The 16,175-nt window shown below is 37.7% G+C and overlaps 1 protein-coding gene across 6 annotated transcripts in view; it reads right to left on the bottom strand.

Annotated features, from left to right (window-relative positions):
* The window catches only part of LOC138694548 (cuticle protein 19.8), a 117,897-nt gene that overhangs the window by 55,177 nt on the left and 46,545 nt on the right, over nucleotides 1-16,175 (bottom strand). For 4 of the 6 annotated variants that reach the window (XM_069818392.1, XM_069818395.1, XM_069818396.1 and 1 more), the window contains exon 1: nucleotides 15,180-15,434. The exons of 1 other annotated variant lie outside the window; for it this stretch is intronic. In XM_069818392.1, the coding sequence (XP_069674493.1) occupies nucleotides 15,180-15,257 (78 nt within the window). In that variant the 5' untranslated portion in view covers nucleotides 15,258-15,434. Of the gene's footprint in view, nucleotides 1-15,179; nucleotides 15,435-16,175 lie in introns of those variants that run through there. One more of the 6 variants, XM_069818393.1, reaches the window with a different exon arrangement.

The following is a 16,175-nucleotide window of genomic DNA, read 5'->3' as shown; positions in this document are numbered from 1 at the left end:
AATCTGTTCGCAGAATATTGAAATCTGCATGTTTTCACCCCTACAAATTACAACATTTACACACAATGCAAGAAGAGGATCCACTCAGGAGGCGAACATATTGCAACTGCATGTGCGTACTGATCGAATCTTCCTTCAGCATGTTCTGTTAAGTGACGAATGCTTATTCTTTCTGGATGGGCACGCTCAGACACAAAATGTACGATACTGGTTCAAAGGAAACCCAAGATGGATGCGTGAAGCTAACAACCCTGGTGCTCTCCAAAAGTTGTGGTGTGGTGTGGAATACTAGGTGATATGGTTGTGGGACCATATTTCTTTGTTGGAAATGTAAACCAACACACATATGGGGAATTGCTGGACAGCACTGTAACGGAGTTCCTATATGATTGAAAAAATGAATAAGAATGTAGTTTCAACAAAATGAGGCCATGGCACATGCTCTAACAGTTCGCCAGAAACTAAATGAGATGTTTGGTTGCACTGGGTTGGACGAGGTGGACCTCAGTCATGGCCTCCACAGTCACCAGACCCACACCTCTTGATTTCTTTCTATAGAGATTTGTAAAACAGCACTTTTTCAGACAGAGCCTACATCTATAGATGACTTGAAACATAGGGACACCCATGTTATCCAGCACATTCCACCTGCAACACTTTTAAGCGTGACAGCAGAATGTCAGGATCGAGTGTAAGGTGCTGTCTTCAAGTAAATGGAGCATATTTTGAACATTTGGGATAGTGAACATACTGTATGATATTATATTTCCAATTATAGTAATGTTTCCCATATGTCAACTGACTTCTGTGTCACACGGTATAAATTGCACTTATACAAATACACATACAACGTACACTATTACATTATTTTAATACATAAATCAAGTTAATATATGGCATATGGGACATATTTATAGTACTAAGGGGACGAATTTGAAATCAATTAATTGCGGTCAGTTAATTTGACACGAAGTTATTTAAAGTAACTTTTTAATGTATTGCTTAAAGCGTATAGTACGAAATTGGAAAACATTTTATTTACAAGACATCATTTACTTCAAATGCTCTATATTGTTTATATTACTTTATTCGGCACTATTTTGTGTGTTGAAATATTATAATCAACTGTGAGCGAAGTGCCATTTTGCAAAACTTTTAGTGCAGGTTTACAAAATATGAAGTAGGTGTACTTCATCTATTCAGCTGTGGTTTACTCTGATTTATATGCACAGTTTCACGAAGAATGAATTCATAAATATTTAATATAAATCAAATCACTAATACACATTTTACTTATGCCTAAGACCACATTTTTTGCCACATAATGTCAAAGTCGAAATCTATCTCTTGCAACATCACAGTGGTAGATCTAGTTGAAACATTATAGTTAGTCGTAGAGCAGATATCTACGAATATGTCTATTCCTTTCTCCAAATTTAACGTCAGTGTTTGCAACTCGGTCAGAATATTCTTTAGATCATGCTATTGCTTTCCTTTTCTTACGTGGCTCTATGGCTATGCGGTTGGGTTCAAAATTTGAAATTATGGCTTCTTATTCCAAACGAAATTCGCCTCAGATATTTTGAACATGTTGCCATGTAAGTTCCAATTTCTTGTTAGCCTAGGAAATTATTATAAATATGTTATGTTGTTTGTTAGTCAACTGTCCGAAGACAGGTCTGAACCTCACAAGTGATACCAACTTGGCACCACTTATGAGGCAACTAGGCCAAGAGATAATGGGGTATGGTGGCCAGTTCCTTTCCCTCTCCATTGCATACATCACCGATTAGCTACATATTACACTAATCAGACTTCATAAATATGATATGGTCGGATGAAATTTTCTTAACTCGACCCAAAATAAATTCTTCTTCGGATGAAGATTTCTTAACTCGACCCAAAGTAAACAAAAAAATTTTATTCGGTATTTACTTTAATAAAATACTTATTCAACATTAAGTCTATAATCTTATTTATTATTCTTATAGTTAGTGAATTATATACGAATGTGATAAATTTCCATTTTTTCAGTTTAAGTAATTGTCTTTACAATGAATGTAAAATCTTCATGTCCGTATTTGGAACATGATTCCAGCTGAAACTGAAATTGAATGAGCAGTTCCGTTGTTTGTGCTGGATTGACCTCGAGTAATGTGAAGTAGGTAACTGTTCCGCGTGCGTGCTGCGTGCATGCGTAACGGGTGTCAGGGCTAAAGACATTGCGTGCAGAGGTTACTGAATCTTTCATCTGATACGTGCTGCCATTAAGACAGAAATTAAGGAAGATAGAAATAAACCAAGGAAGTATGGATATAGAAAGAAACAGAAAATGATTATTTCCTTTCTTTTCCTTTCTATGTTGGTGGGAAGAAATTAGTGAGAAACAGAAATAAGACAATAAACAGGAACAGAGAGAAAGTGAAAAGAAAGATAGAAATGATGAAAGGAAGGAAAAAGATAAAAATAAAATGGAAATCAGAGGAAAAGGAATTAAGAATAGTAGACTGAAAGAAATCAAGACAAAAAGAAAAAAAGAAACGGCAAAATATGAAACACAGAAAAGGAGAAAGCGGTAATAAAGAAAGTAAATGAAGCGAAAGGGTAGTTTTGGTACAATTCAGAGTTCTGAGAGAAACGCAATCCACCAATGGAGATCGGAAGAGAACGCGATGCCTATCCGAACTGCGCTATTTCGTTCATTTACGAAAGTGAAATCTTTGACAAGAGATTCTTAAGCAGAGTACAGTTTAGCTCTGAAACCTTGCGAGATGAAGTGAGAGTCGGTGACGAATGCAGCAAGTAAGGAGGGGCATGCAGTTTGTGGCTATAAGTGAAGGTACACTTTTCTAAAACAACGCTGATCATTAGTTTACTTCACACATATTCCGAGTCAGTTCACTCCTTTAACCAAGTGAGTGAAGTTTTTATGTGAAATAGTAAATAGTTCATTCTATATCACTTTTCGATACCCTAGCCCTAGCACATTGGTTTCCAAACATTTTGTAGGAACTACCACTTTTGGGCAAGACTTCAGTTTGCGACTACTGTACCTACTGATTCTTGACTCCATCCCATAAATATAAATTCATGTAAAATCGTAAACAACTATAATTTTACTAAAACATTAAAATGTACATTAGTATTAAAATATAACAGTATTAAAACACTTAACAATCAGTTAAAATTCGTGTTAGCTAGACATGGTTCAGGACTTTGCTGTCCTATCTTCAGTAGCTTTTGGGTCAGATCAGCTGTTTTCATGCTAACGTCTCGTCCATGAACAACAGCTGAAGATAGGACAGCAAAGTCCTGAAACATGTCTAGCTAACACGAATTTAACTGATTGTTAAGTGTTTTTAATTCTGTTGCCTAGTTGAATCAAAAGTGGTGCCTTGTTGGTATCACTTGTGAGGTTCAGATCTGTCTTCGGACAGTTGACTAAACAAAAAAACAACAATAATATAAACATGTCTACTATCATTTTATTCAAAACCAGTGTATACCACCCGAAGTAAAATTTTAAACAACAGCTTTTCGAGTATTTTCCAAAAGAAATTCAAAGCAATTACGACAAACATAGATGAATACTGAATCCGTTGCGTTAAACTTACTTAATTCCACAAAAAATGAAGGAACAACTTATTTAAATAAGTACCTATTGATGGAATGTTAAAGCTAAACCTTTTTAGCAGAGCGTTCACTAGTTTTGCATCAAAAGGATACCTCGAGTTTGCAAAAAATGCTCTTATTTTTTTTATAACTTTTGCAACCTTGTATTTATGCAAATTATGTTTCTCGTCTATGATTGGAATGGAATGGAATTTAACTGAGGGGGCATTGGATGGACCAGAACTGCGACCTGTTGAGATCTATTGCGCTAACCCTCGATATGGAATGAGTTGCGTGCCACAGATCCCCTACGCACACCGACCCTAACCACATGACTCCCTTAACGACAGGTCGCTACAGCCAACAGAATCCATATACCATTCCTGCTTAGGCATATTCCCCCAAGCCCCCCTTATCGGTCCGAGGCGAAACTCCTCCCCCGAATAGGTACGCCTCGGGTGCCATTGCAGAAGCCATCCAACATCGCTGAAATACATTCCACGGAAACCGGTCGAGAGAGTCAGCAGTTTCGGGAGGCCGCCTGTAGAGTGATCTGAAAAACTAAAAACGGGATGATGAGGAATGGATGATGGAGGAGGAAAGAAAGTGGCGAAAATGAGTGAGGTTCTAATCGCCTGATAAAGTTACCTGATATTCATCCATAGGAGTGCGGGAAAATCCCCGAAAAAACCTCACCCAGGCAACTCGTCCTGACCATTAAAACAAAAACGAGAAATCTCGAATACTTAAGCCTTAGTCCAAATGTGAAAGTCTACGTTCTGAAAAATAGGCATAGACCTACTTGTCACATTAATTATTACTTTATTACTGCAGAAAGATTTTTTTTTATTTTTATGTCCAACGTTATTTATGTTTCAAATGCAAAATAAACATATGTTAATTTGGCGTTTTTGTTTTGTTTTGTTTTGTAAATCATCTCGCGACCCCCTGAGCTCTTTACACGACCCTCACTTTGGGAACCACTGCCCTAGCAGAATGTAGTCTGCTGCGTTATAAGGCTGCGCGCGACATGTCTTAGAGCAAACAGAATTACCAATATTGCAAACTGTGTGGGTGACAGGGAAAGTGCGGCTGTTAGAGATTTATTTTAAACATAATTATTGTACACTAAAGTAGCTGCTTATTGAATATCTCACTAAAAGTATTAATTTGTCTGATTATTATGAAATCAGCCTGATATGTTGAGTTGCAGTGCCTGGGGGATTAAAATGAACACATGCTTCAAGGACGAGTCAGTTGAAATGCCGAATAAGAAACAGTATTGCACAAAAACGTTGACGATTCAGGATAGGTACATTTGCAAGTGAAAGTGGCGTCATCCCACATACCATTGTCGATCCTGTGCGGATTCTGCAAATCAGGGTTCTTGCATCATGAGTTCCAACAAGCACAGTACATCCGTGACATTCACTAATGCATATTACATGTAATTCGAAATATCATTTGAATTTGATATAAGTCAAGTTATACTTTTGGGCCAGGACGATACTGATTTGTGCTCAAGAACAGTCTTCAAATCTGTACCGTACGTATTTATACGGATTCTCCCGCAATTCCGGTCTGTTTTGGGACATTTTAAGTTTTTTATATTTTTGTTTCCAGTACTATAACATAGGTTGTAAGAATGAGTTAAATGAATTTGACGTAAACTGTTCAGGTGAATACTGAAATTGTGATGCTGCCAGAGGCAACAGACAGGCCTATAGAATTTCACATCGTCATGCCAACAGATTCCAATCTGGACAACGGCTATAGTGGGATAAATTAACAAGCTATTTCTAGCAAGTTATTCGTCGTCATGATACTTGCCAGTACAGCAGTTAAATTTAACACGATCGGTGAAAAGATTGCAAAATATATTGTAATGTTTAAGACACTATGTGCGTTGAGTCGTTTATGTCACAAAGAATCCTAGCAGACCATATAATATTCAGCAGGGAAGCGTGTTTCCACTCGAATGGGCACATAAACTGGCACAGCATTTCGTATTGGTCGTAGAAAAATGCTTTTGTCACAGTTAGTTCATCACCAAACTATCCAAAAACTATCCTTGTAGTGATCGATATATGGAGACTTTATTTTAGGATATAGCATTCTTGAAATATTGAAGCGGTGTCTAGAGATGTGGTTTTACTTTCAGCATGGTGAAGTATCGCTTTACGTTTCCTGATAGATGCGACAACATTTTTACCAGACGATGGATTGGACAGATCACCAAAGGAATGATAGCTCAGGATCTCAGCCCTCACGTCCTTCGATTCTTTTATTTGAAGGACCATCTGAAATCAGTTATATACAATACAAATCCACATAAAATTAATTGAAGATCTAAATGAAATATCCATTCTGCTTGTGGAGACATTACACATAATATTTTAAAACACGTGCAATATAATTTTCAATATTGTATCGATGCATGTGAGCAACTGAGGATGATAAGTTTCAACATTTCCTTTCTCATAAATTTTCCCTTATGCGATTGAGTTTGTGAGACATTCTGTGTACTTTGATTACTTATCACCAGGCTTCGGCCTAGGACACAGAGTAACCAGTATGAACTTTAGAGTACACGGAGTATAAATGACGTCATGACCCATGTGGGGTGACTGCAACAGCACAGGTGGGTCCGTAATGTGCATTACCGTTGTGTGTATTGATGCTTGGCTGCGTTATGTGTAACAGGCTTCGGCGTAGGGACACCTAATTGAAGGTAACAACTCACGTCAATACTTTAATAGTAGACATTTATTGTCTACACTAGGAATGTACTGCATATACTGCATCTGTACAGGGTGAAATATATTTTGACGGACTATTTACATGTTGAGACACGAAATGCGCCCCATCTCTCAGTCCACTCGACCAACACAACACTATCGTTTGTGTGTTCTGAACTTCATGCGTTTCTGTGCCCAGGACCGAAGCCTGCTTATCACTGATCCAGGCGTCTTCCTCTAGGAGTAATGCGCTACAACTTTGGAAACATTGCCTTCCTCGACATTTTCCTTGTTTAATTGGATTATTTTTTCACTTACATTAGGCCTAATTTTAGAATTTATTTTGTTTACGGTTATATTTATAAGATATTGTATAAATTATTTTATTGAATACAATGTTATTAGCAGGGAAAGGGATTTGGAGTATTATAAAGAATGGTGAAACGTAGTATAGATATTCGTAGCTCACTGACTGTCAAGCGAGCTGCTTCACAGAGCACGAACTAGTACAGTACACTTCATACAAACTTACACGCAATGTGCTATAAATGTTTTTCAGAATAAACAAATGGAATAGTTTAATGACATATAGTGACCTACATACATAATCTGCATTCCTTTTTTAACTATATGTGCTTTTCTTGGCAACGCGACAAGACAGCAATAAACAACATTACAAATATCAACCTCTGCATCTTCGCCTGTCAGTGGACATATTGATGGCTGATAGACAGTTGTCTTCTGTATGGAACTCGCCTCTGAATATGTGTGTTTTTCTGTCAGGAGCGTGTTAAATTAAAACCTTTATTTACAATATCATGAAATATGATAATATGTATACAACGTATAATTACTATAGTATTTAAAATATATGCAATATACTACAATATTTACAATATAGCATAATACAGTATCATTAAATGTTGAACAAAATGTAGAACCAAACGAAATGGCATTTTCAATTAGTGCTATGTTTTGTTGATGAAACAATTATTCCTGCAGTGCCTTATTATAATAAATTGTAAATATTATTTTCAATTTTTCAAAATACAACTTTGCTCTGTTGCAAGGAAGGACATTTTTTAACATGGAAAAACTCCGCTCTACATCTAGGAGAGACAATTGGAAAGTACTTGAAACAAGATACGTCAATTAAATTCACATGTTGGATGATGTCATTGGGACACATCCTTGTTAATACATCTGAAATCCGACTAAGAATACCGTACCCATCATTTTTAATCAAACCTCTGTTCATTTTTTCGCCAACACGTTTTCCTATTTCTCCTTTTACTGCACTCAGTTTATTTACAATAGTCCTCATCATATTTATTTGCTCAACTAGTTCTACTCCTGACTTTCCTAATTGAATAATGGCATCCGGTAAATATCCAAAATTTGTCTTAATATCCGTGACTTCTTTCTCGATTTTTCTATCATTTAACAGTTCCTGGCGTATTTGAATCGAGCGGCGTCATCGAGATCGAAAGACTGGACACTTTCTTCACAGATTTGAGGTGATGTGCGTAATAATTGCAAGCTTCTAACCATGACCCCCAGCTCTCAAGAACTGGACATGGGGGAAGCGACAATTTAGGGAATTGTTTCCTGAATTTTAATACTCGATCTGGAGCCTTTACAAATACAGGCTAGTCTTTCAATTTTGTATTGTTAGTTGGTTTCACTTTCGGCATTGTACCTGCACTTCACTACTCTGAACTGCAAACCTGCATGTTGAAGTTCTTATGCGACAACTGTCCCGTTCACCTGTTGTTGACGTGCAGAGAGGTGCGAGTATGTCATGGAGGGGAGGACTTGGTATAAAGGGTTGTAAACAAATGGCTGTGTAGATGCCAATACTAGCTTTTACTACTCCAAATTCCGTTCCCTAGTTATTAGTTTAAATTCTAAACCTGTTCTTATTACTTTTTATTTGACCTCTCCGCCATGGAACGTGGTTCGACGCTACAACGCAATGAAAATTAGAGTACGTTGCACATTGTAAAATTACCCTAAACACTATTAATGTCCACCAAAATTATATTAATACTTTCTGGGAATGGCGCCCGCGTCTCTGCTGTCAAATTCACCACTAATCTTTAGACTCTAACAAACTGTATACCAAATCGCTAGGAATAGAATTCCACTCGTCGAGGCATTCATTGCAGTAGACGTTACAGTATATTTTGAAGTATAAGAAAAGTGATATACATTCGGGGAGAGATTTTCGTATCTGTAGTAGCCTAAAACTACACCTGACATCGCGAACACTTGCATTTTATGCATTTCGTGGAAATCAGTTCTGTCTTGCTACCGGTATTGGAAGTTATCGTAAGGGACATGGAGCTTTCCTAAGCACTTCGGTCCATGTAGGTTTTCTTCACATTCGTTATGGAAATAGCTGCTTTCCAAGTGTGCTACAAGGTTAACCAGGCTCCACCATCCGCCACAATACATAGGCCTATCCTTCTTCAGCCAACAAATCGAATACCATAATTCTGGTAGTGTACTCTACTGTATCTCATAGATCCACTTGAATTGTCGGAGGTCCTTTGCAGATTTACGAGTCGTCTAGTATCCGCAACCAATGCCATCTACTAATTTTTTTTAACAAACCACGAGAAATACTCACCACGGCGGACGGCCGATTTGGTGCCGCAAAAATACAAGTGGTGCCTTAGTTTTCGAAAAGAAGATGCTAGTGAAGAAGAAAAGAGAAGAGTGTCGGTGGAATTAAGATGGAGAAACGGATAACTCCGAGAAAAACGTACACAACTTTGGCTTTGTCCATCAGAATTCAACTCTGCCTTCGCCAGCACTCTGTCTTCTAAGATACCTGCCAAGACGGCTGCCTCTGTATTTGATTTGCCTCATTCCTGAAATTTCCATTGAGTGATATATGCTAATCCACTAGGAATTTCACAGTGGTGACGCTTAGTACACACGATACGGTTTCAATGATATGGCTGACAGTGAAGCGAGACAAATGAGAGAAAACGTTCTCCAGTGTAAAGGTGATACGCTAATCATTCAGCTGACACCAAAAATGCATATTACTTATTGAGAAAAAGATTCGTTTTTACAAATCAGAAATTTGTATAAAATAAACAAATCGATGTAACAATAATGATATATACTTTTATAATGTATGTTTCACGCGCAATACTTCGGTTATTAATAATGCTGCGAGTTAGATTCCGTCGTATAATTTATTTTTAAGGTATAATTAGGAAGATATGTATAGGTGAAATAATTATCTTTGTATCCAAATATGAATATGAAGTTCCATTTTCTCGATTGTACAAAATTGTCATTCTTTATAATTCCAAAATTGACTTGATTTATAAATTTGTGTAATTGATTTGGCACAAGTCCACTTAAACAGCTAGCTATTCTTACAGTATACTTCTTTCTAGTATTATTTCTCTACTTACGAAAATCGACACTTAATGACAGAAATTCTAAACTTGAAGTGAAAGGAATATGTCTAGACTATCATTTAAAACCAGTAATAAATAAAATTTCAGCAACAGTTCACTGTGAAATTTATCACCTTCCACAAACCATTGACATATTTTAAGAGAGATGTGAATGATAAAATATAATTAAGTTAATATCTCTTACAAAAATATGAGATTTTTTTTTTGTAATTTATGATTAAATAAATTTCAAATAATCAGCAGTACTGTCACCCAGACCATCGTAAAACTAATTGTTTCTGTTAAAATTTATCTGCATATAACAAAGGGAAGGTTTAGAACTGATAACCAGCAATCCTTTAGGAAAGAAGGAACTTTGTCTGCCTGCGCTGCCTCCTGTGCTGAGAATGGTAAGAACTTGGAATGGAATGCATGGAAGAATATATTTATAATTCTGTACATAATAGTTTATTAATTCTTTTAGGTACCATTTTTTGTACAAACTGCACTGCTTTATTTGTCAGTTTATTCTATGTAATGAAAAAAATAACGAAGAGAATCGTCTGATTTAGGATAAAACGCTATTGTGCGTTTCTGATTTCGTACAAAAACCCATTCGATGGACTTGTTGATATCGAAATTGTATCTTGAGAGATAAAGCTGAGGATTCGCTATGTGATTACCTGACATTCGTGTTACAGTTGCGGATAATCTCTAAAAAAAATAGGCTCAGGTCTAATTGAGCCGCAATGTTTTGCGCGAAGTACGTCGTGTGTTGGATGATGAATAAGAAAATTTATTTTGAACAAAAGTGAATTGCAAATCAGAATGACCTGGGTACAAGTTCAACTGTTGAGTCCAAAGGCGCTAGCCGCGGCTTCTTTCTTTCGCTTTTGAAACCGTTTAACTCGCTCGGTGCTGGTGATTTTGGTCTTATTCGGTTCAATTTGGCTTGCCTCCTATTGAGATTTTAGCAATTTTTTGTTACGTTTGTAAGCGATTTTGCTTGGCATAATCAAAATGTACAGACCTATTTCTTCCTGAAAAGAAAATTATATAAATATGAAATCAATTTTGTGTTGAATAAAATAAATCGGCATTTTATTAGATATAACTCTTCGAACGATTTACAACGACACCAAATACGAATATGTTACGCTTACTGGATGCCGATATAAATTGAGAGGAATGTTACTGCGCGGCCGGAAAATGACATCGCGGGCGTCTCCTGGGGGAGCGGTGGGAGGTGCGCTAATTCGTTGCGCATTACCGCTACGGGACTCCTTTCTGTATAATAATATCATGCTTGTAAGTCTACGTAATTAAAAAATTGTAGGGGTTTTCGCTATACAATTATTTCGTTTATCCTATAGCCCATACACTTACTCGAGAGTTCATAGACGTAGTCCTATGTCAGAACTCAATCAGCAAATAGTCCAAGAGAGAATTGAAGCCACGCTCGAGCGCAGCTCCAGATCAGTAGGCAAACTTTCCACCAACCGAGCTACGTCATTGGCTGATATCGAGATATCGCTAATAAGTTTTCATATTTCTCCCATTTTTAAATACAGAAAGAGATCAACGAGACTTGGCCGGTAGAGTCATCTGAGCTGGAAATAAAAATTCTACGTAGATGACTAGATGACAATCCCGAAAACTTTTATTATAGGTCTAATATAATCAGTCGAATGTCACATAATATCACAAGTTTGGTGTGACATAGGTGTCATAGCTTTATTTTCTTCATGGAAGAAGCTGTGTTCAGGATTACTTCTTCCGAAAAATACAGACGTGGACAAATTATTAGACTAAAACGTTTTCTTGGAAACATAATACAATTCGTCATATCAACTATCAGTATAATTCACAGAGTCTCTATTGTTGTAAATATGATTGTTGACATCTTCTGGTATATTTTTCCAATAGTTAAGTATATTTTTCTGGCTATGTTGGTACTACTGGTGTTTTAATTATATACTGCAGAAGATATTCTCCCATGGCCTGCAAGAAGACCGGACACGAACGAAGTTGAAAATCTGTGATCTATACTGCAGAAGAAAATGAACAAAAAGAGGCTTACAACAAAACATGGACTTATTTAAGCACTGTCTGATATCTGGCTAAATGATGCTGATATTCATACTTTGGTTTTCAGCAACCCTGACAAAATCAACGTGTTAATAAAGAATAAGGGAATGTTCACAAAATATTAATAACCTCAAGACTCAATTTTCTGTTCATTATATCTGTGCAAAATACATTTTTGTTCATTATTTCTACCAATAAATACAGCTTCGTTGCACATATAATTAATTTAGTCTAAAAATTTGTCCACATCTGTACATCCCATGTACCAAGTTTGAATACACAATACTTTGATGATGCATAAACAACTGTGGAGTAACGTTAGTGCGTCTGGCCGCGAAACCAGGTGGCCCGGGTTCGATTACTGGTCGGGGCATGTTACCTGGTTGTGGTTTTTTCCGGGGTTTTCCCTCAACCCAATATGAGGAATGCTGGGTAACAATCGGTGCTGGACCCCAGACTCATTTCACCGGCATTATCACCTTCATCTCATTCAGACGCTAAATAACCTAAGAAGTTGGTAAAGCGTCGTAAAATAACCTACTAAAAATACTTTGATGAATAGGAAAGTACAGTCCTGATAACTGGATTAGCGGGATCGAATTTTTTCTGAAACGCAATAAAACGAGAATAATTGAATTAGATGTATCTACTGTTAAAAAACAATTGGCGTCAGACTCAGAGGCAGCGGTTCACATTGCACACGCGAACAATGTCTTGTTATTCTGCTCTGGTTGCAAACAAGTGACAGTCGTGTAGAAAGCCGCAGTACAGTGGCTTTTATAAGCAGCGGCAGGTGCAGTGCCATAATATCACTGCTAAATTGGATCTTACCTAGCAGAGAGTAAAAGTTTTTCGTGCTTTAATAAGATAAATAGATGGCATCACGTTCCGGCCGCTTTATTCCAAGAGACGAGCCTCCCGAAAGAATGAGTGGATCCTAATCTATGAACTATACGGGTATATAGGAGAAAATACTCTTGTCTTAGAATGGGATCGAATACGTTTCTATAGTCCTGCCGTTCTAAGGTAGACTACCTCAGTTCGTATTTCGCCCAGTTATTTGATAATTTATTTAGCGACTCTTACAACTGCGGAATTTATTCAGGATCTGATACGTTTGATGAATGGGAGCAGCATCGTGACATACAAGCAAGCACGGGACATTTAGTATAATCAACGGTTAATTTATTATACAGGCGGCATCAAACGTGATTGTTTTTCTTTTGTGTTTAAACGGCATTGTTGATGCTGTGTTAATGCGCTGTCTATTTTTTTTTACGTCTCCAAACAAAAGAAAGCGGTATATACCAGTTCTCTGCCAATAATCTTTCAGCATTTCCAAATGACATGTATTTATAACTTCCACGTGGATTACTAACACTGTAAAGTAGACTTATAAAAACACAAAGAAGCCCCTTGTCTAATAAATGAACGTTGCGACTATAATAGGCATTGGTTACCAAGACATAGTGATAAATACAATGTCGTTAAATTAAACTATAATTAATACAACTTCAGTGTATTAAATTATATTTCACGGATTCATAGCTTTTCGAGAGATGTTAAATATTCCCTTTCCACAAATTCATGTTGCATCCCTGTTGAACATGTAAATGCGGTAGTTTTGGAAGCTGAAGATTTTAGTTGAAGGCTGGTATAAGCTTATCGATGTCCCTGAGTCATCAGACAGCACTAATTTTGCAGTAAACAGGTGCGATGTTCATCTTCAACATTTCATATACCATAGGCGGAGTTATGGGGGGACATGGGGGCACTGTCCCCCCAAACTTGGTCGAACTCTTTTTTTTATATTATCATTAGAAAATATTGAATTCAAAATATTTTTCTTGCGTTTGTTTATGATTAAGTTTCTGTGCTTAAATTGACGAATTAAAGTCTTCAGACTATGTGTCTGGACTACAATATTTATATTAAATTTCTGAATGTACGAGTATAAGAATTTCTTTACCTCATTTGAGGACTGGAAGCACTGTAATGTTTTAATGTTTTTTGTAGCAGCCTGTACTGATGTGTTAGAACTCTGCAGGTATTCAAGCAGCCACTTGGAGAAATATGAAGAACATACTGCACAACAATGCAGAAAAAAGAAAAGTGATCCCGGTATTATGTGTAAACTTAAAGACGAGATTAAATAAAATAATTAGAATTTAAATTTCATATAATATCTTGCTATTTTAAATAAACAGATAAAGTAAATGTAAAACTGGTCCACCGCTGTGGAGTAATGGTTAGCACGTCTGGCCATGAAACGAACGAGCCCAGGTTAAAATCCTGGTTGGAACAAGTTACTTGGTTGGAGTTTTTCCTCAACCAATTGAAGCAGAATTGCCGGGTAATTTTTGGTGTTGGACCTTGGACTCATTTCGTCATCATTAACTCACATATCATCCATACGATAGCCCGGGTTAAGTTCATGGTGTGGCGTGCTGTACTTGTACAAGAGCACGGCCATTCAGCAACCCAATCTTTCACAGAATAGAAATGGTAAGCATAGTAAGCCTCAGGCTGCAGTGCAAGCTTTCGGGTCCCTTCTCCGTACAAGAGAAAAAAAAAAGCAAAATTGTCTGTATATTTTGTTATAATTTTACTTTATTTTACAATGCCTTTATTAAATGATCATATTCCGATATACTGTACCAAGGTCAAGCTATAATGGGGGGTAGGGAGATAAATGATGTCCTCCCATAATCTCGTTATATCGGAAGTCTATGGTTTTGCCCCCCCCCCCCCCCAAGGAAACTGTTCTCTCTCCGCCTATGTCATATACTCATGTTAGACTTCAAGTTTGTTTCATCGTAGGGGCTACAGGCAAAGAATATTAAATCTTATGTCACTGTGCAGTATCGATGAATTGTTTTCTAAGCGGTTAGTCGGTAACCATTACCGTTTGTCACGTGCTTAGCTTGAACCAATGACCAGCGCATTCCTTAAGCTCGCAATTTTTCATTTATCCTATATACTTAATAATCGACGGTAACGATACTGAAAACTGTGAATTTGCAAAAAATCCACTAGTGAGTCAAACTTAATAAAACTGGGGTACGCCCATTTCCTCTGCGCATTTCCACGCGGCACTCATTTTAGGCATCTCAACTTACTTTAGTTCACAGGCTCAGAATGCAGTTCAGCTCCGAGGGAACATCCCTCCTTTTTTATTATTTGAAAGAGATTTTGCGACACGCATAAAGAAAATTATGATTTCTTAATCCTATTTAAAACCAAATATTTATTGACTAATAGGTCCCCCATAACGTCCGGCGTGTACCACCGCATACCACCGTACGTCTCGATTTGGACTCACCGCACACACCACCAGTAGCAGGAGAGCACCCCGTGGTCCGCAGAGCTGCATCTCGTGTCTCGTACACCATGACGTCATCCCTCACAATAAAGTCTCAAGAGTCACGTCGCAGATGCATTTAAACCTCCTGCACGTAACTGCTCGCAAGTTTCGGCACACTTATGTCACTTCCGCGGCGGAACAAGGACATCGCAGCCACCGACGACAACACTCGGAGTGTGCGTCTTCACTGGGCGCGAAGTGGACGGCATCTGCGAGAGAGAACTTTCATCCCGCGTCGGAGCTGGCAGTGCCAGCAACAATGTCAGTTGAGTGTGAAACTCCCCTCCTCCCACACTCCAATGAACAATGAAATCAGTGGGAACGACTGAGTAGAGTTGGATGTCGCACTTTCTTACCGAAATGATGACGTGGGACCTGCATGCGACCCTTGGCGGACCGGAGTTCGGCACACAATATATATGACACGGCTTTGGGGTATATTCCTTCCCGTACCTGCATTTCTCTTGCATTCTAACACATCCATTGCGCATTTATCATACGGCACAATCTTCACCTCACCCACTCTTCATGACCTCTGTAGTTCAGAAGAATCGTTAAATGAAAAACTCCCACTAACTTCATAAGACGTTAGAGTGTTTGAGGAGGAATAGGAAATATTGTAGAAGGTGGTAGAATGGACTATTCCGAGTGAAAAGAAACAGCACATAAATTGTGTCCAGTTTTCAATGGGTGTATAAAATAGAGCTGCTTGAATATTACGCATGACAAGCCTTATAAAAGATGCGAGGGAAAAACAAATGACATAGACTGTAATAAAATAAATTTTACATACATACATACATACATACATACATACATACATACATACATACATACAGTCGAACTGGGTAACGTAGTCGGTATAGCTCAAGACTGCGGGTCTGATCCCGGCCCAGGTCGATGGCATTTAAGTGTGTTTAAATGCGACAGGCTCGTGTCAGTAGATTTACTGGC

This window comes from Periplaneta americana, chromosome 2 (genome assembly GCF_040183065.1).
Source record: "Periplaneta americana isolate PAMFEO1 chromosome 2, P.americana_PAMFEO1_priV1, whole genome shotgun sequence".
Classification (NCBI taxonomy): domain Eukaryota; kingdom Metazoa; phylum Arthropoda; class Insecta; order Blattodea; family Blattidae; genus Periplaneta; species Periplaneta americana.
Note: the sequence above shows the minus strand (reverse complement) of the source record. Positions and strands in the feature narration are given on the sequence as shown.